Source organism: Chiloscyllium punctatum, chromosome 7, assembly GCF_047496795.1.
Source record: "Chiloscyllium punctatum isolate Juve2018m chromosome 7, sChiPun1.3, whole genome shotgun sequence".
In the NCBI taxonomy this organism is placed as follows: domain Eukaryota; kingdom Metazoa; phylum Chordata; class Chondrichthyes; order Orectolobiformes; family Hemiscylliidae; genus Chiloscyllium; species Chiloscyllium punctatum.
This window is the reverse complement of record NC_092745.1, coordinates 132366033-132391687: the sequence shown is the minus strand read 5'-3', so window position 1 is coordinate 132391687 and position 25655 is coordinate 132366033. Positions and strand designations below refer to the sequence as shown.

The 25655-nt window shown below is 41.5% G+C and overlaps 2 protein-coding genes across 3 annotated transcripts in view; one reads left to right on the top strand and one right to left on the bottom strand.

Moving 5' to 3' along the window:
* Positions 1 to 25655, bottom strand: part of LOC140480149 (ankyrin repeat and SOCS box protein 17-like) — a 60857-nt gene that overhangs the window by 10800 nt on the left and 24402 nt on the right. The window contains exon 2 of one of the 2 annotated variants that reach the window (XR_011961198.1): positions 5794 to 6616. The exons of the other annotated variant lie outside the window; for it this stretch is intronic. The gene's annotated coding sequence lies outside the window, so the exon portion shown is untranslated. Of the gene's footprint in view, positions 1 to 5793; positions 6617 to 25655 lie in introns of those variants that run through there. 2 annotated transcript variants of the gene reach the window in all.
* msh4 (mutS homolog 4) overlaps positions 1 to 25655 on the top strand; it is a 128299-nt gene that overhangs the window by 94165 nt on the left and 8479 nt on the right. The window contains exons 13-18 of the mRNA XM_072574860.1: positions 1657 to 1760; positions 3104 to 3228; positions 5305 to 5505; positions 11692 to 11810; positions 13306 to 13434; positions 14823 to 14997. Of these exons, the coding sequence (XP_072430961.1) occupies positions 1657 to 1760; positions 3104 to 3228; positions 5305 to 5505; positions 11692 to 11810; positions 13306 to 13434; positions 14823 to 14997 (853 nt within the window). The remainder of the gene's footprint in view (positions 1 to 1656; positions 1761 to 3103; positions 3229 to 5304; positions 5506 to 11691; positions 11811 to 13305; positions 13435 to 14822; positions 14998 to 25655) is intronic.

Sequence of the window (25655 nt, the reverse complement as noted above, 5' to 3'; positions counted from 1 at the left end):
GCCAGACGAATGAGAGTGTTGGTGGAAGGGTTATGTTGGGGACGTCAGGAGAGGAAGAAATGGAGGGCTTGGTCATAGTGGATGGATGTGTAGAGGGATTAGATATCTATGGTGAAGATGAGGCGATGGGGGCCGGGGAAACGGAAGTCTTGGAGGAGGTGGAGGGCGTGGGTAGTGTCTCGAACATATGTGGGGAGTTCCTGGACTAGGGGGGATAGGACAGTGTCGAGGTAGGTAGAGATGAGTTCAGTGGGGCAGGAGCATGCTGAGACAATGGGTTGGCTAGGGTGGTCAGGCTTGTGGATCTTGGGTAGGAGGTAGAACCGGGCAGTGCGGGGTTCCCGGACTATGAGGTTAGAAGCTGTGGGTGGGAGATCTCCTGAGGTGATGAGGTTCTGTATGGTCTGGGAGATGATGGTTTGGTGATGGGGGGGTAGGGTCATGGTTGAGGGGGCGGTAGGAAGAAGTGTCCTCGAGTTGACGTTTGGCTTCAACGGTGTAGAGGTCAGTGCGCCAGACTACCACTGCGCCCCCTTTATCCGCTGGCTTGATGGTGAGGTTGGGATTGGAGCAGAGGGATTGGAGGGCTGCGCGTTGTGAGGGTGAGAGGTTGGAGTGGGGGAGGGGGATCGACAGGTTGAGGCGGTTAATGTCCCGGCGGCAGTTGGAAATGAAGAAGTCGAGGGCGGGTAATAGGCCAGCACAGGGTGTCCAGGTGGATGCAGTGTGTTGGAGGTGGGCGAAGGGGTCTTCGGTGGGCGGGAGTCTGCTTGTGAAAGTAAGCTCGGAGGTGGAGGCGGCGGAAGAAGTGTTCGGCATCACGGCGTGTATTAAATTCATTGATGAGTGGGCAGAGGGGGATGAAGGTGAGTCTTTTGCTGACGACTGATCGTTCATCCTCAGTCAGGGGGAATGGTGAAAATTCGGCAGGGCTGGGAGCTGGGATCTGGTGTGGGTGTGGAGCTGGGAGTGGTGGCAGAGCCGGTAACTGGAGTGGTTGTGGTGGTGGGGGGAATGGGGGTGGAGTCATGAGCAGGGGTGGTGTTCCCCTCAGGGTTCTGGGGGCGGGGATGGTGACAGTGGGATCTGTGGGGGGCGTGTCAGCAGAATGCAGGTGAGTGGCGTTGGTGGGGGTGGAAGTGGTGGCAAACATGACAGTAGGGGTGGGTGACGGAAGTCACTGAGCGTGTGACATCAGCAGTGATGTGAGGGGCGGAAGTGATGTCACGTGTGGTGCATGAGGAAATGTGAGGGGTGGAAGTGGCTGTGGAAGCAGAAGTGACATCATCAATCAGCGTCGGTTTGGTGCTGCATGGCTAATGGCGTCAGAGCAGTTCCAGAGGCCAGGGGAATCTACTGGAATGTTTGAGGAGCGCTGGTTATGGAGGTGGGTAGATAAAAGTTTGTTGTACTTACAGTTTTGATGTTTGAGATGGAGTTGAAATACCATTTGTTGAGAGTATGAATTCTCCTGAGGGTGTAGTACAGAGTGGGTCCTTTGCAATTCTGAGAGAGTGTTGCCCTCAGCTGAGGCAGGGCTGACTGTAGAGGGGTTAGGTTGCTATCTCCTGTGTAGACTGCAAAATGGGCAATATGGCTTGATATGCTCAGAGTCCTGCAGAACGTTTCTGTTATAAGTTTTGAATTCCTTTCTAGGTCACCATGATGAAGAACACTTACAACTTCACTACAGTCGACTTAATTAAGATGAATGAGCGGTGCCAAGAGTCTTTGCGGGAGATTTATCATATGACCTATCTGTAAGGAGATTAACAATATTCATAATGCAACTTTTGTTCTTTCAAGAAAGTTGGAATATTCTCATAACAGGTGTCATTAGGCCAAAAATAAAATGAAGGTGAAAATGAAATGCAGTGCATCGAAGTCTGTTGTAGCTCAGTAGGTAGTACTCTTGCCTCTGTATCATAATGAAGTAAGAGAATCGACATTTCGAGCATAACCTCTTCATCAGGAATGAGGCCTCAGGACACCTCTGGGACACATGCACGAAACAACCCCACCACCCCTTGGCTGAACACTTTAATTCCCCCTCCCACTCCTCCAAGGACATGCCGGTCCTGGGCCTCCTCCATTGCCAAACTCTTACCATCCGACGCCTGGAGGAAGAGTGCCTCATCTTCCGCCTTGGGACCCTCTAACCACATAGGATCAATGTGGATTTCACCAGTTTCCTCATCTTCCCTCCCCCCACCTTATCCCAGATCCAATGTTCCAACTCAGCACCATCCTTTTGACATGTCCACTTCTTCCCACCTATCTGCTGCACCCTCCTCTCCAACCTTCACCCTCACCTTCATCTACCTATTGCATTCTCAGCTACCTTTCCCCCAGCGCCACCCACCTCCCACTTATCTCTCAGCCCCCTTGGCTCACAAGCCTCATTCCTGATGAAGAGATTATACTCAAAATGTCGATTCTCTTGCTTCTCGGATGCTGCTTGACCTGCTGGCTTTTCCAGCACCACAATCTCGACTCTGATCTCCAGCATCTGCAGTCCTCACTTTCTCTCAGAAAGAAGTAAGTCTTGCTCTAGAGGTTTGAGTGAAAAATCCAAGCTGACTTTGTAGCGCTCAGGCCATGCAGCATTTCTTTCAGATGAGATGTTAAACTGAACCCTCACCTGCCTCACAATTGGGTGTAAAGGACCCGCATCACTCAAGAGTGTGGGAATTCTCTCTGGTGTCCTGGTCAATATTTATCCCTCAACCAACAATTAAAATACACAATTGATCTTTATTGCATTTGTGGTGTTTGAACCTTGATGTGTGTAAATTGGCTGCCATGTTTCCTCTGCTACTCTAAAATAATTCAGCAGCTGTAAAGTCCTTTGGGAACTTACTGAGTCCCCCGAATGCAAACCTTTCTTTTGATGCATTTGATAATGCCAGACTCCTAAGCATTTTTGTTAATTGAGTTGCTAGTCTACAACTTGTATGCAATTTAAATTAACCTAGTTGATGTAAATTAGTGTCAGTATAATGCAAAGTAGGATGGTTTCTGTTATTCATTTGTCATGATGAATTAATTAAGAATATTTAGTTTTGCTAATGACTTGAAATGCTTTTTTTTTCTGTTTCTCCAGGGTAGTTTGCAAACTCCTGAGTGAGATCTACAAACATATCCATTGTCTGTACAAGCTGTCAGATGCAGTCTCCATGTTGGACATGTTGCTGTCCTTCGCCCACACCTGCACACTTTCAGACTATGGCAAGGGTTTCTTTTCTATCAATCTTTGTGTTGCAAGTAGCAATGTTTAAAATATGTATCTGAGAAACAAACTGAATGTATTTTAATAATTGAACAGATACGAAGTTTTACACAAATCTGACTAAAATTCATACTCTAGCAATTAACTACATTGTAAGACTTTTCAAAGTTTTGGAAAGACTTCGATTCAGTAAAACCAAACAGTCTTTCTAAGTAAAGAAAAGGTTGAAGAATGACCTGAGAGTCTAATTGGAAAAATTATAAAGTTGTTGGATTGGATAGATGTAGAGAACAGGTATTCATATTTATGGGTAAATAAAACTAGGGGCCTTAAATATATGATAGTCACTAAAAAATCCAATAAGAATTTCAGGAGGTATCTGTACTCAGAGTAGGGAAAATGTGGAACTCTGTGGACAGAGTAGTTGTGCTGAAGCGAATAGATGCACTTTTGGGGGAAAACAAATGAGAGAGAATGGAATATGGATTACAATGATAGAGTGAAGAGAGGAAAGATGAGATGGATAGTATTTCTGCAGTGGAAGTTAGGGAAAGCAGTGAGAACGCTTAAGGAAATCAAGGAGGACAAAGGAACATTAGGAAGGTCAGGATGCTGAGATCACTTTGCTGATTTGATTCAAACACAAAGGTCTACAGTCTGTGTAGTTAGTTATCCTGCATCCTGAAGGCATTGGCTCCTGCTACACTATACCATGCATTTCAGGAACCCTTGTACTTGGTTCTAATGGCCATTCTTCATTCTGCAATTGGACAACATTAGTAGAGTCTTAACTTGTATCTCTTACACTCACCCATATCGCTTGATACATAACAATCGGCAGTCAAAAATGATAGTTTATTCCCCTAGCCCTGAGATGATGAGGCCAATTATAGGACTCCAACTTTTGGCCTGAAAATGTAGTAGGAGGAGTTCACAGTTAAGCCTTCACCGTTCAGTTAGATTGTGGTGATCTATTGCTCAGCCCCATTTGACTTTGTGTTCATTGATAATTGAGTAGATGATCCATTTTGGAGGTCTTCTGATCTTCACCAACACAGATACAAATCTCTAGCTGCTTCAGTTCACTTCAGGACATCAAGAAATGCATTTACTTAGGAAGGGTTTTGAACATCAACAGTGTCTTAGATGGAATACTGTAGATTTGTGCATGTCAATCTCTAACCAAGCTGTTCCACTACAGATGCAGTACATGACAAAATGTCTGCCTCTGTATAGCCTACTTTAAAATGTTTCTGAAAACTTCCTCCTTAACCAACTTTTGGTCACTATTATAATATTCCATTATGTGGCTCATTGTCACTACCAGTGAGGTAGCGCTCCTGTGAAACATCTTGGAATGTTTTGCTATGTGCAGTATAAATGCTAATTGTTTTTGAAAGATCCAATTGACCCCCAGTGTGACTGAAATCAACTGCCTCTTTGTCAAGAAATGTTGCCTGGAACTAGCTGATCTGAATGGATTTGTGCACCCCTGAAAGGGTGGGGGAATCCAATTCAGTGATGACTTTCGAAGAGAATTGAATAAACAATTAAAACAAAAACAATTGTAAGGCTTTGCAGAAAGTGCAAGAGAAGTGATTAATTAAGAAGTTCTTTCACAGGTATAATGGGCCTTTGAGTCTATGATAAGTTTAAAGTGATGTGGCAAAGAGTATAGAGTGACGGAAAAGGAGAAACCGATTACCATGTGGTATTATCTGTTACTGCCTCATCTCTATGTGGAGATGCTGGTGTTGGACTGGGGTAGACAAGGTTAAAAGTCACACAAAACCAGGTTATAGTCCAACAGGTTTATTTTAATCTCTGATCTGATCTTTGTAACTTTCAGTAATTGGCAGTTGTGAAGGTACAGACATATTGTTGCTGTTTGCTTGTGACATTCACTAGTAATTACCTCACGGGTTCTTCTGATTGGCCAGTGGAGGATGGACAGAAATCCATTTGTTTAACCAGGGTTTCGGCTCTTGTTTATACTGAACCACTGAGGAAATTCAGGCAGTTAACATCAATACCAACCAGGTTTTCATGATTGATTGTTCTTGGTTTTGCTCTAGTCCGTCCAGAGTTCACTGACACCTTGGCTATTAAGCAGGGACAACATCCCATTCTTGAAAAGATATCAATGGAGAAACCTGTTGCTAATAACACCTACATCTCCGATGAGAACAACTTCGTCATTGTTACTGGGCCCAACATGAGTGGAAAGTCAACCTACCTTAAACAGATTGCTCTGTGTCAAATTATAGCACAGATTGGTGAGTAGGTGCATGGTAGAGTGAAATTGGATTTGATCAGAAGATGCAAAATAGAATTTAATTTGTATTAGTGGTCAGACAGTACAGAACTTGAGCGAGAAGTTTAGAGTGATGAAGCAAAAGATAAATTGATTACCATGTGGTATTATCTGTTACTGCTTCATCATTATGTTGGACTGGGGTGGACAAAATTAAAAACCACACAGCACCAGATTATAATTCAACAGGTTTATTTGGAAGTAATAGCTTTTAGAGCACTGCTCCTTCATCAGATAACTGTGGAGCAGGATCATAAGACACAGAATTTATAGCAAAATGTCACAGTGTCATGCATGCAATTGAAACGATATATTGAACAAACCTAGATACTGTTAAGTCTTTCATCTTTTAGAATGGGTTGCAGATTTCTTTTCATTAATATGTCAATCCCAGAAGTTCTTGTAAGTAACCTTTTCAAGATAAGTTAAGGTTTTATAAAAAATAAGTTACATCTCAGCTCAGACTTTGCATTAAAGGTGTGAAGTTCGAGTCTGTCTGTATCCCAGTCAGACTGGTTCTGTTTCCAAAGTAGGAATTTATAAAATATTATATAGATTGACTGCCTGCAGATTGTGTGCTTTTTGAATAAAATAGAATGTATCTGCAATTATAATTCTGCAAATTCACCCCATAGACTTACGCGTGTGTGTATGTGCGTGTGCGTGCATGTGTGGGGGGTGGGGGAGAGAATGTTTGTGTGTGGGAGAGAGCGTGAATGTGAGACTGTGTTTTTGCATGTATGTGCCTCTCAGGGGATGTATGTGTGTATGTCAGAGAGGGTCTGCGTGAGTGTGAGTATGTAAGAGTGTATGTATATGTGTGAGAGTGTAAAGTGTAGTGGGGTCACCTGTGGTGTGACATGAACCCAATGTCCCCAGTTGAGGCCATCCTCACGGGTACTGAACTTGACTATCAGCCTCTGTTTGGCCACTGCATTGTTGCATATCCCGAAGTCCGCCTTGGAGGATAGTCACCCTTCATCATTACTATCCTTGTTGATTTCTTATTGAAACCTTGTGGAAGTCCTATCACTTTAACGATTGCAATTTTTCAGCAAGACCTTCTCAGGGCCCTTAAGAGATGAGTGTCAGTTAATTTGCAAAAACAAATGATAATAAACATAATTTTCTAAAGAATTATATTTGAACATTCACGATTTTGGGTACATTTATGTATAAAGTTAAACTTACTTTATAAGAACATTTTCACATGACCTCATATCTTTATGATCATCCACCATAACTTTATTTAAACTTTATCTTAAACCTCTGAAACCACTATTAATAGTATTCATAGTGCCTTGGTGTTAAATTTTATTTCATCTTTTCCCCTCAGTGCAGCGAACAAAAGGTGTGCTTAGCTTTTTTTTGGTTCATAGTTTGTAAGGTCTTTTTTTTGTGGTTCATAGTTTGTAAGGCTAAATTATTCAGCTGCATTTGAACACAAAGAGGGAGTCAGCACAGGAGAAAATGAGGTACAGGATCGGAGGTCCAACACTTCAGCTTTAACTGAGCAGAGAAAAAGCAATAGGATAAACTGGGGCCCAGGATCAGGGGGATAGCAGCAAGAGGGGGATACAGCGAGTTGATATATTAAGAGGAGAAACTTAGTTTAACAGCTCAGCTTTGGGAGTCTGCTAATAGAGAAGGCAAGTCAAACAGTGACACCACAGGAAAGTGGTGTGTTGATTGGTTCAGGATTTTTTTAAAAAATTTTTGGAAGAAGGGATTAACTGAAATAAAATAGAAATAAGTGAAAGTCATGGCCAATATAATAAAATTACATAAGTAATTACATAAGTATGGTAAGTTAACATAGTAGGAAGTTAAGAGTATTTCTACAGAAGCATAATTATTTATTTTTAAAGAAAGGACTACTAAGGGGCTGAAAGGAAGCCATGGCAGCAGAGCTCACATCCGTGAACATACTCCTTCTGTGCTTTTTGGAAAATCATGGAAACTTCAGCTATCTCTGGTGGCCACATGTACAAGAGGTGTGCCCAGCTACAGCTATTAGTTAACTAAATTTTTGAACTGGAGCCGTGAGTGAATTTACTGTGAAGCATGATGATGCTTGGAAAGCATTTTCAGTGAAGTGGTCACACTGCAAGTGAAGACTGAGCAGGCAGAAAGGGTATGGATGACCACCTTGCTGAGTAGAGGAAGGCAAATGTCCCCTGTGGCCATCTCCTTTCAATAGATATACTTTTGGGGAAGATGACTGCGCAGGGAAAAGCAGTGGGAGTCAACCTCATGGCACCATGGTGGGTCTGCTGCACAAGGTGGGAAGAAGAACGACAGGGCTATATTGGTAATGGATTCAATGTAAGGAGAACAGACAGGCATTTCTACGGCTGCAAAAGAGACTTGATGATGGCATGTTGCTTCCCTGGTGCCAGGTTAGGGATGTCACTGACTGGCTGCAGGGCATTCTGAAATAGGGAGGACAAACATGCAGAGATTGTGGTACATATTGGTACTGATGATATAGGTGGAAAAAAGGGATGAGGTCCTGCAAGCAGAATTTAGGGAATTTGGAAGTAGATTCAAGAAGAGGATCCAAAAGGTAATAATCTCCGGATTACATTTGTTTCCATATGCTAGCACACATAGAAATAAGAGGTTAGTCCAGATAAATGTGAGGCTGAACAGATGGTGCAGAAAGGAGGGTTTTAGATTTCTGGGACATTGGGATGATTTTTGGTGGCAGTAGGACCTGTACAAGGCAGACAGGTTACACATGAAAGGGAGGCATATGGCAAATACCAAGGGCTCAAAGCCACAGAAGCCTTGGAGGATTTCAGAATGTGCAAGGGCAAATTTAAAGTAAACTAGGAGCACAAAATCAGGAATGAAAGAACAATGACAGGTAAAATAAAGGAAAATCATCAGTTATTTTGCAAGTATATTAAGAATAAAATAATAACTAGGGCCAATTAAGGACCACGGTGGTCATTCAAGCGTGGAGCCAGAGGATGTAGGTAGGGTTCTAAATGAATACTTTGGCTTGGTATTAACCAGTGAGAAGCACAAAATGGGTATAAAAGTCAGGGAAGAGGACTGTGATATACTTAAATTAACATCAACAGAGAGGAGCTTCAGAGTGGTCTGCCAGGCTTAAAAGTAGTTAGGTTTCCACGGACTGGACAAAATGTATCCCAGGCTGTTGAGTGAGGCAAGGGAGAAAATAGCAGGGGTGCTTGCAATAATTTTCAGTTCCTCCCTAGCCACAGGTGTGGTGACAGAGGACTGTAGGACAGCCAGTGTGTTACTATTATTTGAGAAAGGAACATGAGATAAATCCAGAAACTACATACCAGTCAGCTTAACCTTAGTGGTGGGGAAACGTATTCTCAGTGACAGAATTAATCTGCATTTGGTGAGGCAGAAATTAATAAACAACAGTCAGCATGGGAAGGTCATGTCTGACCACTTGACTGAATTTTTTGAAGAGGTAACCATGTGTGTAGATGAGGGCAATGCATTTGATTTGTTCTATTTGGATTTCAGAAAGCTTTTGATAAGGTCACTCATTACAGACCCATAGTGATGGTAAGAGCCCATGAGATCCAAGAAAATTTAGCTAATTGGATCCAGAATTGGCTTCATGACAGGAAGCAAAAGGTGATGGTCTAGGGGTACTTTTGTGACTGGAAGCCTGTGTCTAATGGGTTTCAGCAGGGATCAATGTTGGGGTCTTTGATGTTTATTGTATTTGTAACTTTTTATTTGAATTAATTGATTTAGACTTGAATGTAAGAGGATTGATCAGTAAGTTCTCAGATGAAATTAAACTTGGTAGGATGGCAAATAGTGAGAAGGATAACCTTAAATTACAGGAGGATATATGTGGTCAAATGGGTTGATCAGTGGTAAATGGAATTCAATCTGGGTAAGTGTGAAGTGATGGACAGGAAAAACAAGGCAAGGAAATACATGATGAACAGTTGGACCCTATGTAGCACCAAGGATTCAGAGGGATCTTGGTGTGCATGTCCACTGGTTCCTTAAGATAGCAGGACAAGTAGATAAAGTGTTTAAGAAGGCATATGGAATATTTGCCTCTTTTAGCTGAAGCATAAAGTTTGAAGAGCAGGTAGGTCATGCTGAAACTGTATGAAACATTGTGTGTAGTTCTAAAATCCACATTATAGGAGAATGTGATTGCACTGGAGAGAGTACAGAGGAAATTTACCAGGACGTTACCTGTGATGTTTCAGTTTTGAAGAGGGATTGCATTGACTGTGGTTGTTTTCCTTAGAGTGGAGGAGACTGCGAGGGACATGACTGAAATGTATGAAATGATGAGGGGTATAGATGGGGTTCAGACAAAGAAGCATTTCCCCTTGATGGATGGATCAGTGATCAGGGGCATGGATTTATGGTAAGGTGAAGGAGGTTTAGAGGAGATGTGAGGAAAACCTTTTTCACCCAGAGAATGGTGGGAATCTGGAACTCACTACTTGTAATGGTGGCGGAGGCAGAAACCGTCTTAACATTGAAGAAGCATTTAGATGTACACTTGTGATGGAAAGGCATATATGCCTATGAGCCAATTGCCAGAAAATGGGGTTAAAACAGGTCATTGTTTTTGACTGGCACAGCCTTGATCGGCTGAAAGCATCTTTTCTGTGCTATAGACCTCCATGACTCTGACAATTTCTGTTAAGCACTCTGAGATGTTTTGCTTCTTTAAAGGTACTTTATAAATGCAAAGTTAAAACTCACACAACACCAGGTTATAGTCCAACAGGTTTATTTGGAAGCACTAGCTTTCGGAGGGCTGCTCTTTCATAAGATACTTTCATAAGTATAAGATCGTAAAACACAGAATTTATAGCAAAAGTTTACAGTGTGATGTAACTGAATTTATATATTGAAAAAGACCTGGATTTAGCTTTGCTCTAAAATGTTAACAGGATTAATAATAAATTGTTGATTTTTGTTTAAGTTATAAACTGTCTGATTTCTGTGATTCTTTGAGTTTGTTAGGAAGAATTAAGCAATTTTGAGGGTGTTTGAATGTTTTAATTTCACTGCGTTGTGAATTCAGCAGTAACAACTTTGATTTGGTCTGGCTTGCTTTCCCTGTGTCATAATAGTGTGTAAATTGGAATAACAAGGATCAAGAATATTAAAAGTATTAAACAGGACTTGTTTACTGGTGCGCTCAGTAATTTATTTTAACAGTTTTTACATTGATTGCCATACTGAGCAAATCAGAGTGTTCATATCTGCCTGGAGGAGAGGTCAGACGGCCGATTTGAAGCAGATGATGAAAGATTGACAGATTTAAATTCTTAACTTCAAAAAGGGTGTTTTTTATTTAACCAGTTTTCTTCCTCACTTCCTCTCTTCAGTTTAATAGCTTGTATATTAGTTCATGCCTCATATAGGAACCAAACTACCAAGAGAATGGGGTGAAAAGACATCACTGTTAAACCTCTCCTGACCTCTAAACATCTCACTTTTCATTAACAACAGATTTCAAAAGTAAGCAAGGAAATTACACAAAATACTTAAAACACAGTAGGAGAAAGAAAGCTGAGGGAATGAACTGAAAGAGGTATTTAAAATACTGAAGAAATACAGAAATGGAGGGGAAAACTGGTTTAAAAAAACATTTTTTTAAGAGTTAAGAATTTAAATCTGTCAAATTTCAATATCTGTTCTGCATGACTGTCTGACCCCTTCTTCAGGCTAGCATGAACACTCTGTTGTGCTCAGTAGAGCAGTCAATGAAAGTAACTTGCTCTTCCCCGATTGTGCACTGCATTTAGTATTCTTCATTGCCATTTGGCCAGTTCACATATCCCCAGATGACCACACAACAAATCTTGGCAATATTAATGCTAATTCTTGGGGTTTAATGGTGCAAATCATAAAGAAAATGTTTCCAGTTGTGAGAGAGACGGAAACAAGATGCCACCGATGTGATTGAACGTTTGTGAGGAACATAACCACCAGCATGGATCAGTTGGGTTAAATGGTTTGCTATTGATGTAAATTTTATATAATTTGTGTAAATCTGAAAGAAGATTATAAAAAGCATTGTAAAATTTTTAAAGTCTAAATGCATTCTTGTTCTGCTGAATATAGAAAAATTGAAGACAAGTGATAGATAATAATTCCTTTTCTCCCCAACTAGGTTCCTTTGTTCCAGCTGAGTATGCTTCATTTCGAATAGCTGATCAGATTTTTACTAGGATTGGTGTCGACGATGACATTGAAACAAACTCATCAACCTTCATGAAGGAGATGAAAGAGGTCTAAATGTATTTTTAACACCCCTTTGGATCTTTTCAAAGACATAGTGTTTATGATCATTTATGTTTAATGGAGAAAGTATTGGAATCATCTGGACATGTTGGTAGGGTATTATTTTATGTCATAATCTATGTTGAAATTGCAGTGCAGTACTGAGGAAATGCTGCATTAGAGAATATCATTTGGATGAGCTGTTATGTTGACTGTGCTGGTGACTAGAAGCTTCAGAGTGTCCCTTCCTTTTCTGGCAGGTAATATTCATCAGGCGTGATTCACTGATAAATCCCCGAGTGGCATTACAGGTTAACATAAAAGTCATTTGACTTCCAGACTACTCAGATCCCTTGGCATCATGGTAGCCCACAAACCTATCAACGCACTTAAACAGCGATTAATGAACCTAAAGGATCCATTAGATACCACCAGCAAAACTAACGTCATTTACAACATACCATGCAAGAACTGTTAAGAACGCTACGTTGGACAAACTAGCAGGAAACTTGCCACCAGAAAGCATGAACATCAATTGGCCACCAAAAGACACGACCTACTATCACTAGTTTCTATACCTACAAAGAAGGACACCATTTTGACTGGGACAACACGCATCCTTAGACAGGCGAAACAAATAGATGCATGAAAATCCTTAGAAGCATGGCATTCTAATGAGAACTCCATCAATAAGTACATCAATTTAGACCCTATTTACCTTCCCTTGAAAAAAAAACGGAAATGACATCATCCACCTTAAGAAACCAAGACCTATAAATAGAGAGGTGGAACATACCACTAGTGTTTCACCAGAGACTGTCACTGATGATGTTACCTGGTGTGGTGATGAAATGTCTGAAAACAAACTTTCAAGCTCAATGAGCTAACTTACATTCTTAGTATTTTGATATGTTCTTCCTATTGTACTAGTCAATATTTATCCCTCGCCCAACTTCACTAAGAAAGATTATCTGGTCTTTATCACCTTGCTGCTGTGGGGTTTGCTAGGTACAAATTGATGATCATGAAGCCTAAGCTAAAGTAGTGTTTTGAAATGTTTGAGATCCTGAATAATTCCAGAGAAATGTAAAGTTGTTTCTTATTGCAACAAAACAACACTTTTCCAGAGTTTTGAAATAATCTCATTATTTCCAGCAATATTATGATTTGGGATAGTCAGCATAGATTTGTGCATGGGAAATTGTATATCACAAACTTGAACGAGTTTTTTGAGGATGTGACCAAGAAGTTGGATGAGGGCAGAGCCATCAAAGTTGCCTATGTGAAATTTAGCAAGGCCTTCGACAAGGTTCTACATGGTAGACTAGTTAGTAAAGTTAGATCACTTGGGATCCAGGAAGAACTAGCCAATTGGATACAAAATTGGAGCAGGCCTCTTACTCCTAATAAATCCAAACCAAGATGTAGCTAGATACACGATTTGAAATTGAAGGTTATTTTGATGATCAGAAGATTCAGTATGCATCTATTCCTTTTCTTGCAGGTAACATACATTATGCATAATGCCACTGATAAATCTCTCATTATAATTGATGAATTGGGTAGAGGAACCAGTACAGAAGAAGGCATTGGGATTTGTCATGCTGTCTGTGAATTTCTGCTTAGTTTCAAGGTAAAGGGTTTGTTTATGCAAGTGTGAACAAAGTTTGGGATTTATAAGAACAGTATCAAAACTGTGTCATTTTCCATATATATTAGGAAAGATTGAAAATTTTTCATCTCTATAATAGAGAAGACTGAGGAATAGCCTGACAAAGGTCCAATATTATAAAGGTGGTTTCATAGGACTGAACTTAATGGTCCCATTTATCTTGGGTGGTCCTGTAAAACCCCATGTATTGCCTCTCTACTAACCACACATTCACAATCTTACAGATGTGAAGACCAGCTGTTTTTTCCCAGATGAAGGGCTCAAGTGGCCAATTACTGGCTCAGTTTTCCAGATGGCAGGAGAAGGTCATGGATGGAGGGAGGCCTGGCAGATCACCCTGCTCAAGTGGAGAGGTGTCTTTATCGCATGTAAAATTCTGTCTCAAAGACAGATGCACAGAAAATGTTTCCACTTGAGAGAGAGGACAGAATTAGGCCCAATAAATACAGAACGGTCACAAATAAGCCCAACAGAGAATTCAGGAAAGACCACTGATACTCAAAGAATGGCTAGAAGTAAACCTCAATATTAAGCATTGCATGGACTAGTTCAGCCATATGGCCTGTTCCTATGTTGTAGATACTGTATGGTCAACATTAGCAGAAATTGCAGTGAGAGGATAAGGTTATAGAGGACATTATAAAGTACTTGCATTTTATAGTACTTTTGATATTGTAAACACAAATGGTAATTTGTGCAGAGTGTGATCCCATAAATAGCAAAATAGTAATGAACCAGATAACTTATTTTATTGATCTTGCTTGAGAGTGAATATCAGCCAGGCCAACCCAGGAGTGAACTCGCCTACTCTTCTTTGAAATTATGTCATGGGACCATTAACATTCATCTGATGAAACCTCAAATTACTTTGTGCACATAACGATTGTTCCTCTGCCAGTGCAGCACTCCCTTTAACACTGGACTAAAAATGTCACTCTAAATGATCAGATCAGATCAGGAAGCTTGGACCATATTTTGACTAAGAGGCAGTAGTGCTGTACCCACTGAGCTATGGCTGACTCACGGCAACACTGCATAGCAGGAAATGCATTCACCTGCAACAGGCAGCTTTGTTGAAGTGGTTTTCTTTGATGTTTGTCATTATTTATTTTTCCTTTATTATTTCAAGGAATGTGAGCATTGCTGGCATAATCAACATTTGTTGCTTATATGTAATTGCCCTGAATCAAGTTGTTTTCTTGGCCATTTCATAAAAGAGTTGGGGGATGGGGAGGACTTTGAACCATATTCCTAGAGCTTTAGCCTGGGTTTCTGCATTACTATTCCAGTAATGTTATCACAATGTCGCACCCCGTTTGAAACAAGTTGTTTGCTTTCTTTCCACTTAGGCATTCACGTTATTTGCCACTCACTTCCTAGAAGTCTGCCACCTTGATGCTTTATATCCCAATGTGGAAAACAACCACTTCGAAGTTCAACATAATCGAAGCAGGACTGGAAACTGTAGTAAGATTGTCTACACATACATTCTCTCCAAAGGTTATACTGAGGAGAAAAATTATGGTAAGCTATACTGCTAGACCTGGGAACTTTGGAACAGATGTAGGCCATTTGGCCCCTTAAGTCCACTCTGCCCTTAAATGAAATTGCAGCTGACCTGCACCCAAATTCTATTTGCTCCATATCCCTGACTGCCCTTGACCAATAAAAATCCATAAATCTCAATTTTGAAAGTTTAATTTGATTCAGCAAAGCCTTATGTATCAGTTTCCCATGTGGTTCTCAGCTACCCTACCCTCAAGCAAACACATGGTCACTTCCTCAAAATTCCTCCAGATTTGTGTGGCATGACTTCCCTTTAACAAAACCATGCTGACTACCTCTGATCAAACCTTTCCTTTTCAAGTGGAAATTAATTTTCTCCTTCACTATTTTCCCTACTGCTGATGTTAGACTTACTGGTTTGTGGTTTCTTGGCCTGTATCTACCAGTCACTTATAAAATAGGACCACATTTGCTGTCCTCCAATCCTGCAGTACATCCCCTGTGGCTAGAGATGGTATAAAAGTTTGGGTCAGGGCCCCTGTTATTTCCTCCCTCGTCTCACACAGCAGCCTGGGATATAACTCATCTGGACCTGGGATCTCCACTTTTAAATCCACCATTACTTCCTCAATTCTTCTATCAATCTGCTCAAGAATTTCACAGTCTATCTTAGTGAATTATGCACTTACATCCTCCTGTCCCACGTGAAGACAGATGTGAAGTACTCATTTAACATTCTACCAAGGTCCTCTAGCTTCATGCATAGATTGCCTCCTTACTCCCCAAAAGGCCCTGCTCTTTTTCTGGTTACTCTCTTACCCTTGATATATTTGTAGAATAACTTGGGATTCTCTCTAATCTTGCCCATCAGCGTTTTCTCATGCCCCCTCTTTGTTCTCCTAATTGCTTTCCTAAGATTGCCCCCCCCCCCCCCGCACTATTTATACTCCTCTAGGGCCTCCATATTTTACTCCCGATGGTATACTTCTCTTTTTTCCTCTTTAGCCAATTCTGAAAATTCATAGACATTCACAGATCTCTGGGCTTGCTATAATTTCCTATATTTCCTATTTTTCACTCTAAAGGGAACATGTTGGGGCTGTATCTTCCCAGGCGTCATTTTGAATACCCACTGCTGTTCTGCTGTGGATTTAACCTCAAGTAGCTGTTCTCAGTCTACTTTGGTCAAGTCTAGGCTTATTTTAATAAAGTCTACCTATCCCAATTCAAACTCCTATTTTGCAGACCATCTTTGTCCTTTTCCATGACAAACTTAAAACATATACCATTCAACAATGGTTGGCACCATGTGAAACTCTTAGATACTGAAGCAGTCCATGTCCAAATGCAGCATGACCTGGACAATATCTAGGTTTGGGCTGACAACTATTGAATAATATTCACACCACACATATGTCAGGCAATGGCCATCTACAGCAAGAGAGAATCTAACCATCACCCTTGACATTCGCTGGCCTTTACTGTAATTGAATTCCCCACTATCAACACCCTAGCTGTGCATGGACTGTAGCTGTAGGCAACTCAATACCACTTTCTCAAGGGCAATTAAGGATGGGAAATAAATGCTGACCCAGCCAGCGACAACCACATCCTCTGATTGAATAAAAAATAGCTTGTTTCATAGGTGTTTATTAAATAGTATAAAGTGAGATAGGGCTACCTGTTCAGTTTTAATTTGGTATAATTGCATTTCTTGGTTTAAAAAATAAATGAGAAATTTTATGACCCTAAAGAGACCATGGCAGTGGGCAATGGAAGGGATTAAAAAGGTAAAACCAATGACTGCAGATGCTGAAAATCAAATACTGGATTAGTGGTGCTGGAAGAGCACAGCAGTTCAGGCAGCATCCAACGAGCAGCGAAATCAACGTTTCGGGCAAAAGCCCTTCATCAGGAATAAAGGCAGTGATTCTGAAGCATAGAGAGATAAGCTAGAGGAGGGTGGGGGTGGGGAGAGAGTAGCATAGAGTACAATGGGTGAGTGGGGGAGGAGATGAAGGTGATAGGTCAAGGAGGAGAGGGTGGAGTGGATAGGTGGAAAAGAAGATAGGCAGGTCGGACAAGTCACGGAGACAGTAACTGAGCTGGAAGTTTGAAACTAGGATGAGGTGGGGGAAGGGGAAATGAGGAAGCTGTTGAAGTCCACATTGATGCCCTGGGGTTGAAGTGTTCCGAAGCGGAAGATGAGGCGTTCTTCCTCCAGGCGTCGGGTGGTGAGGGAGCGGCGGTGAAGGAGGCCCAGGACCTCCATGTCCTTGGCAGAGTGGGAGGGGGAGTTGAAATGTTGGGCCACGGGGCGGTTTGGTTGATTGGTGCGGGTGTCTCGGAGATGTTCCCTAAAGCGCTCTGCTAGGAGGCGCCCAGTCTCCCCAATGTAGAGGAGACCACATCGGGAGCAACGGATACAATAAATAATATTGGTGGATGTGCAGGTGAAACTTTGATGGATGTGGAAGGCTCCTTTAGGGCCTTGGATAGAGGTGAGGGAGGAGGTGTGGGCACAGGTTTTACAGTTCCTGCGGTGGCAGGGGAAAGTGCCAGAATGGGAGGGTGGGTCGTAGGGGGGTGTGGACCTGACCAGGTAGTCACGGAGGGAACGGTCTTTGCGGAAGGTGGAAAGGGGTGGGGAGGGAAATATATCCCTGGTGGTGGGGTCTTTTTGGAGGTGGCGGAAATGTCGGTGGATGATTTGGTTGATGCGAAGGTTTGTAGGGTGGAAGGTGAGCACCAGGGGCGTTCTGTCCTTGTTACGGTTGGAGGGGTGGGGTCTGAGGGCGGAGGTGCGGGATGTGGACAAGATGCGTTGGAGGGCATCTTTAACCACGTGGGAAGGGAAATTGCGGTCTCTAAAGAAGGAGGCCATCTGGTGTGTCCTATGGTGGAACTTGTCCTCCTGGGAGCAGATACGGCGGAGGCGGAGAAATTGGGAATACGGGATGGCATTTTTGCAAGAGATAGGGTGGGAAGAGGTGTAATCCAGGTAGCTATGGGAGTCAGTGGGTTTGTAAAAAATGTCAGTGTCAAGTCGGTCGTCACTAATGGAGATGGAGAGGTCCAGGAAGTGGAGCGAGGTGTCAGAGATAGTCCAGGTAAATTTAAGGTCAGGGTGGAATTTGTTGGTGAAGTTGATGAATTGCTCAACCTCCTCACGGGAGCACGAGGTGGCGCCAATGCAGTCATCAATGTAGCAGAGGAAGAGGTGGGGAGTGGTGCCGGTGTAATTACGGAAGATCAACTGCTCTACATAGCCAACAAAGAGACAGGCATAGCTGGGGCCCATACGTGTGCCCATGGCTACCCCTTTGGTCTGGAGGAAGTGGGAGGATTCAAAGGAGAAATTGTTAAGGGTGAGGACCAGTTCGGCCAAACGAATGAGAGTGTCAGTGGAAGGGTACTGTTGGGGACGTCTGGAGAGGAAAAAACGGAGGGCTTGGAGGCCCTGGTCATGGCGGATGGAGGTGTAGAGGGATTGGATATCCATGGTGAAGATAAGGCGTTGGGGGCCAGGGAAACGGAAGTCTTGGAGGAGGTGGAGGGCGTGGGTGGTATCTCGAACGTATGTGGGGAGTTCCTGGACTAGGGGGGATAGGACAGTGTCAAGGTAGGTAGAGATGGGGATTGTTATATGCCTGACTTGTAGTTGCATTCCCAAAATGCATACAACTGCGATGTCCATTAACACACTTGAGGCCTTCTGCATCCAGAGGGAGCTGCAGGGCTGGAGTGCATTCTATCCACCCACAATGGAGTTTTATTGAAATTTCAAAATTTTATTTGAACTTCTGATTTTGTTACAATTCCCCTTTAGAGGCTGTTATCTTCTAATTTGGTTTAATTAGTTTAATGTAAATTTAGTCTTCATTGGAGTATAATGAGAAACATGGTAACCATAAACAGCTCGAGGTGATGAAATATGGAGAAGGACATTATTCCAGTCTCTCTCTTATAGTACAAACATGCCAGGGTGTCCTTGGAAAGGGTCCACTGATATGCTTGAGACATTCCACAATTGATGAGCACTGCGGACACTAAAGTGCATTATCTCCATAAAAACATTTCAGTTCAATTTTACAGATGCATTAAAGGTTTGATTTCTGTTGCATTGCCCACTCTTTAATTTGATTAATTTGGTTGATTAATTTAGTATCTACTTCAAAGAGTATAAAAAGAAATATGATGACCATAAACAAGTCCAGGCAGTGAGCTATAGGGGATACTTGCCTGCCTGTCTCCTGTCTCCTGCCTGTCCCCACAGAGGGAACTTAGGGTGTCCACTGACAATTTGAGGCTTTCTGTCACCAGCTGGAGTGCATAACATTGCCCAAAAATCAAAGTCTAAATGAAATTGTTAAGTTTCCTTTATATGTTTGATTTTATTACACTGTCAGTCTTTAGTTTCCTTAAGCTTAATTAATAATTTGTTATTAATTATTTTCAAAAGTGTATAAAGAGAAACCCAGCAGAGCTATCTGCAATGTCCTGGCCAATATCTGTCCTAACATTAGCATTACAAACATATTTTCTGTTCATTATCACATTGTTGGCAGAAAGTAGCTGTTGCTGACACAACTGAAACAGAAAAGGATATCAGCATTTCCCATTGTTAAATGTTATAGAGAAAGTATTCTAGGACACTGGGTGTTAGAAAGGGAAGAGGCAAACATTTGTGTTTTTTCTGTCTGAAGGGCAGTTAGGGGTGAGTAATATATTCTGGGCCAGACAGTGATGGCCACTGCCCATGAATGAATATAAAAAAGTTGCATTCTGTAATACATCTAGTATTAGGTAAAAGATTTGGCATCTAATTTCCGCTTCGCTGATTAGCTTCAGAATGAATTAACACCATTCTTTTATGACTCCAAGATGAAGGTCTACAGCTCCATGGACTTCTCTGCCTTTAGCCCCAGTGGTTTTTGCAATACTTTTTCTGTAATAATGGTTATTATCTTCTGATGCGGTTTGGTTGGCTTAGTTGTCTGGACAGCTAGTTGGTGATGCAGAGGAATACCAACAACATTGATTTAATATCTGTATTGGTTGAGGTTACCATGAAGGACTCTCCTTCTCAACACTCACCTTGTCTGAGGCATGGTGACCATCAGGTTAAAGCACCAGTCATCTCTAATGAGAAGGCAGCCTTATCATCTGCTAGGATTATGATCACTTTACCTATATAATTTTATGTTCCTCCATTTCTTTGATTTTCTTGATTTTTCTACTATGCTTGCATCAGAAATTTTTGTTGGACTGGATTATGGGAGAAGTGAAATATCTGAGCTTCTTCTTCCTAAATAATATCTAGTGATAAAAAGATTATAGAACTGCAGATGCTGCAAATCAGAAATTGATGGAAAAACTCAGCAGGTCTGGCAGCATCTGGGGAGAAATCAGTGCTAACATTTCGGGTCCAGTGACCCCTCTTCAGGACAGTTGTGGAAATGTGGCAGCAAGTGAGAAGAGGATGAGGCACGGGTGTGATGGTGTCTAATTTTTGTACGGTAAAGTTTTATTTGATAATTTCATGTTGTAAATATGTAGGAACAAGGGTATTCCCCTCAAGCCTGTTCCAACTTCATTTTGGCTGAACAGCATGGTAACATTATCTAATCATACTGGTTTCACATTCTTGTCAATAATCTTAAAAATCTTTTTTGCTTTTGACTTTTTTAATTGACCCGGAGTTCCTGATTTTCACTTGTATGCAGTAGTTCTTCTTACTATTTAGGTAACAGGCTTCTTTTTTAATTTTCCTGGTAAAGTGGACAATTTCACATTTTTCTATGTTATTCTCCATTTGTCACATCTTTGTCCACTTGCATGACCTATCTATTTTTTGTAACCTCCTTGTGTCCTCTTCACACTTTACTTTCCTATCTATCAAAGTCTTTATTTCCAGATTAGTGGTTTCTCTAATTTCTGTTTATCTCTCCTCTCATTTCTGAGGGTTGGGCATGGAATTCCATTGGATTGGCTCATGCTTATGGACAAAATATTGCAGTGGCTTGTGATTGCCTTCTGCAGGATGGCTGACCAGCAATCTCTCCTGCTCTTGTTTTTGCTGGCATACAGATGAATGAGGGGGATCTCATAGAGATTTATAAAATTCTAACAGTACTAGACAGGGTAGATGCAGGGAGGATGATCCTGATGATGGGTTTGTCCAGAACCAGGGGTCACAGTCTGAGGATTGTGGGTGGATCATTTAGGACGGAAATGAGACATTTCTTCACCTAAAGAATGGTGAACCTGTGGAATTCATTACCACAGGAAGTAGTTGATGCCAAAACATTGAATGCATTTAAGAGGTGGCTAGATAGAGCACTTGGGGCAAATAGGATCAAAGGTTATGGGGAGAAAGCAGGATTAGACTATTGAGTTGGCCGATCAGTCATGATCGTGATGAATGGCAGTGCAGGCTCGAAGGGCTGAATGGCCTCTTCCTGCTCCTATCTTTTATGTTTCTATGTTTTCCATCTACCTGGTATAATGCATACTGTAAGTATTTACAGCACACAACCTCTTCAGCCATGTTACGAACCTTCTGTGGCCTAGAAGTCTTCGTGTGGGTCTTGAATCCAGAGCTTTTGGCTCAGAAGTCAGGATGTGCCACAAGATCTGTATTCTCACCCACTAATTACTTACCTGAAATTATTTTATTGTCTTACAGACCTTGAGATTACCCTTAATCTGTACTCAATAGAATACAGCCTAGTCTATCTGAATGTGTATGCTGCCTGTGTTTGTGTGATTTGCTGTTTTGCATGATTGCCTGATTTATGTTCCAAGCGAACAATGAATGTACTGAATTGTTGGGAACAAGAAGCAAGAAAACACACTCTCTCGACATAAAACCTGTTTCTCGCCTGGTGGGCTAAGAATAAATAATAATTAGTGAAATTACTGGCAATGCCCATTTTAGACTATGAAGAACAGCACCAAAGAAAATGGCTCAAGGACTTCAGGATCCACATTTAGAATCTATATGGTTGGAGGTGAGAAACAGGAAGGGAGCACTGATCTTATTGCAAATTTATTATAAACCTCTAAATAGTGGGGGAGGAAGTAGAAGTGAGCATTTGTAGACAGGTTATGGAAAGCTACAGGACAAGTAGGGTTGTGATAGTTGGTGATTTCAATTGCCCTAAGGTAGATTGGAGAAAAAGATAGAGTGTAGGACTCAAAGGGGTGAAATTCCTTCAATGTGGGCAAGAGAATTTTTTGGATCAGTATTTTCCAGTCCTACTAGACAGGCAGCAGTGCTGGATCTTGTCTTAGGAAATGAGATAGGCCGAGTGGAGAACATCCAAATGAGGGAGCATTTGGGAAATAGCAATCAAAAAAAAAATTAGGATCAGTATTAAATTGTAAAAAGATAAAAATCAGTCAATGATTAAGATCCCAGACTGTAAAATGGCAGATTTTAGGGTTTTAAAAGTTGAACTGCAGCAGGTTGATTAGAAATGCATTTTAGTGGCTGCGAAGAAAATCTGGAAACTATAGACCAGAAAGCCTAACATCTGTGGTGGGTAAGTTACTTGAGAAGATTCTGAGAGATAAGATGTACATGCATTTGGAAAGACTGGGTTTGATTGGGAGCTTTGTGCATAGGAGATCCTGCCTCACAGATTTTTGAAGTTACGAGGAAGAATGATGAGGGCAGGGTGGTAGACTCCATGTGGATTTCAGGAAGGCCTTTGTTAAGGTTCCACATGGTACGCTGCTCTAGAAGGTTAGAACACATGGAATCTAGGCCAAGCTGACAAATTGGATACACAATTGGCTTGATGGTAGGAAGCAGGGGGTAACTGTGAAAGGATGTTTGTGAGACTAGTGGAGTATTTCAGGGATCCATTGCTGTTTGTTATCTATATCAATGATTTAGATGAGAATGTACAAGGCATGATTAGTAAGTTTGCAGATGACAGTAAAGTAGGCGGTATCATGGACAGTGAGGGAGGTTATCAGAAATTGCAGAAGGACCTTGATCAGCTGGGAAAGTGGCCAAGAAATAGCAAATGGAGTTTACTATACATAAGTGTGTGGTTTTGTATTTTGGAAAATCAGATCAAGGTAGGAATTTTATGGTGAATAGACAGACATTAAGGAGTGTTGTGAATGCATGGAATGCGTTGCCATCGGTGGTGGTGGAAGCAGAGTCATTAGGGACATTTAAGTGACTGCTGGACATGCACATGGATAGCAGTGAATTGAGGGGTGCATAGGTTAAGTTATTTTACATTAGGATTAATCCTCAGCACAACATTGTGGGCTAAAGGGCCTGTCCTGTGCTGTACCTTTCTATGATCTATGAGTGTAGTGGAACAGAGGGACCTTGCAGTTCAGGTTCATGGCTCTCTGAAAGTGGAGACAGGGCAGTGAAGAAGGCTTTTGGCACATTGGCCTTCATTAGTCAGGGCTTTGAGTATAGAAGTTGGGAAGTTATGTTGCAGTTGTACAAGACATTAGTAAGGCTGCACTTGAAATATTGTGTTCAGTTTTGGTCACTTTGCTATAGGAAGAATGTTATTAAACTGGAAAGAGTGCAGAAGAAATTTACAAGGATGTTGCCAGGACTCAATTGAGTTAAATGGAGAGGTTGAACAAGGTAGGACATTTTTCTTTAAAGTGTAGGAGACTGAGGGGGGAATCTTATAGCAATGTATAAGATCACGAGAGGCATGGATAGGGCGAATGCACTCAGTCTTTTTCCCAGGTTTAGGGAATCATGGACAAGGGGACATAAATTTAAGGTTATTGGGGAAAGAATAAAAAAACCTGAGAGGCAACATTTTTACACAAATGGTGGTATGCACAAGGAATGAACAGCTGGTGGAAGTTGTTGAGCCTGGTACATTAACAACATTTAAAAGGCATTTGGATAAATACATGGATAGGAAAGGTTGAGTAGGATATGGGTCGAGTGCAGGGAAATGGGATTAGCGTGGATAGACATTTTGGTCGGCATGGACCAGTTTGGGCCAAAAGGCCTGTCTCCGTGCTGTAAGACTCAATGATCTATAAGGACATTGAGAAGATAATGTATATTGGAATAATAATAACAATAGAAATCAGGAAGTATATCTCAAATGCGGGAGAGAGGCTAAGTCTGTAATAAGGAAGGCTAAGAGGAAGCATGAGGAAAGGATGGCAAAACGAATAGTAAAATGTTCTTCAGATATATTAAGATTAGTGAAGTACAGAGTAGGACCCATAAAGAACATGCATGGAAAGCTTCTTACTGAAGAAAGGGATATAGCAAAGGTACTGAATGAATATTTTGCTTGTGTCTTTACCAAATTAGAAGATGGTAGCAATGGCCTAGTTGAAAACATGGGCGTTGAGCAACTGAACAGTATAGTGATAGTGATGTTTCCAGGCCCAGGTGGGATGCATTCCAGATTGCTGAGAGAGTTAAGGAAGCAATCGTGGAGCCAGCAACAGAAATTTTCCAGACCTCTCTTAATTCCAGGAGACTGTAGGATTACACGTGTGACACCATTGTTTAAGAAAGGGACAAAGGATAACTCAAGAAACTACAGTCCTGTCAGCTTGGCATCAATGGTAGAGAAATGGATGGAGGCCATAATGCAGGATAAGGTAAAGAGACAGAGAAAAATAAGTTAATTAGACAGTTAACATGGATTTGTCAAAGACAAGTCATGTCTTACAAATTTAATTAATTTCTTTGATGATATGACACAGGCAGTGGATGAGGATAATGCTGTAGATGTTGTATTTTTGGACTTTCAGCAAGCAATGGATATGGTACCACATGACAGGTTGGTTATCAAATTAGAAATGTTTGAGATGATGGGTCCTTGGCTGCCTGGATTAGAAGTTGGCTATAGGATAAGAAACAGAGGGTATGGAGAGATGGTTATCTCTCAGATTAGAGATGAGTTGAAAATGGTGTTCCCCAGGAATCAGTTTTGGGACCGTGGCTTTTTCTGATTTATATCAATGATTTGGAGAGGGGTATTGTGGGCAACATCTCGAAATTTGTAGATGATACTTAAGTCAGGGAGAAGAGTGAACTGTGAGGATGATGCTGGGCAGCTTCAGAGGGACATTGACAAGTTGGCCAAATGGCAGACACCTGGTGGTTGAATTTCAATGCAGAGAAATGTGGGGTAATGCATTTTGGAAGAAGAAACACAGAGACATACTGGCTCAATGCTACAAACTTGAGGGGAACTAGCTTTTGGAACGCTGCTATAAATTCTGTATCTTCTAATCTTACACTCCACAACCACCTGATGAAGGAGCAGCGCTCCGAAAGCTAGTGCTTCTAATTAAACCTGTTGGACTATAACCTGGTGTTGTATGATTTTTAACTTTGTACACCAATACCGGCACCTCCAAAACATGAGGAGAGTACAGGAGCAGAGATTCCTCAGGGTTCATGTGCATAATTGAAGGTGGCCAGGCAAGTTGAAACAGTTGTTAAGAAGGCATATAGGATCCTTGGGTTTATAAATGGGGACATTGACTATAAAAGCAAGGAAGTGATGCTTGCATCTCTACAAATCATTGGTCAGACCACACTTGGAATATTGTGTATAATTTTGGACATCTTATTGAAGGAAGGATGTTAAAGCCCTGGAGAGAGTTCAAAGGAGATTTACTGGAATGATCCCAGGAATGAGGGCTTTTAG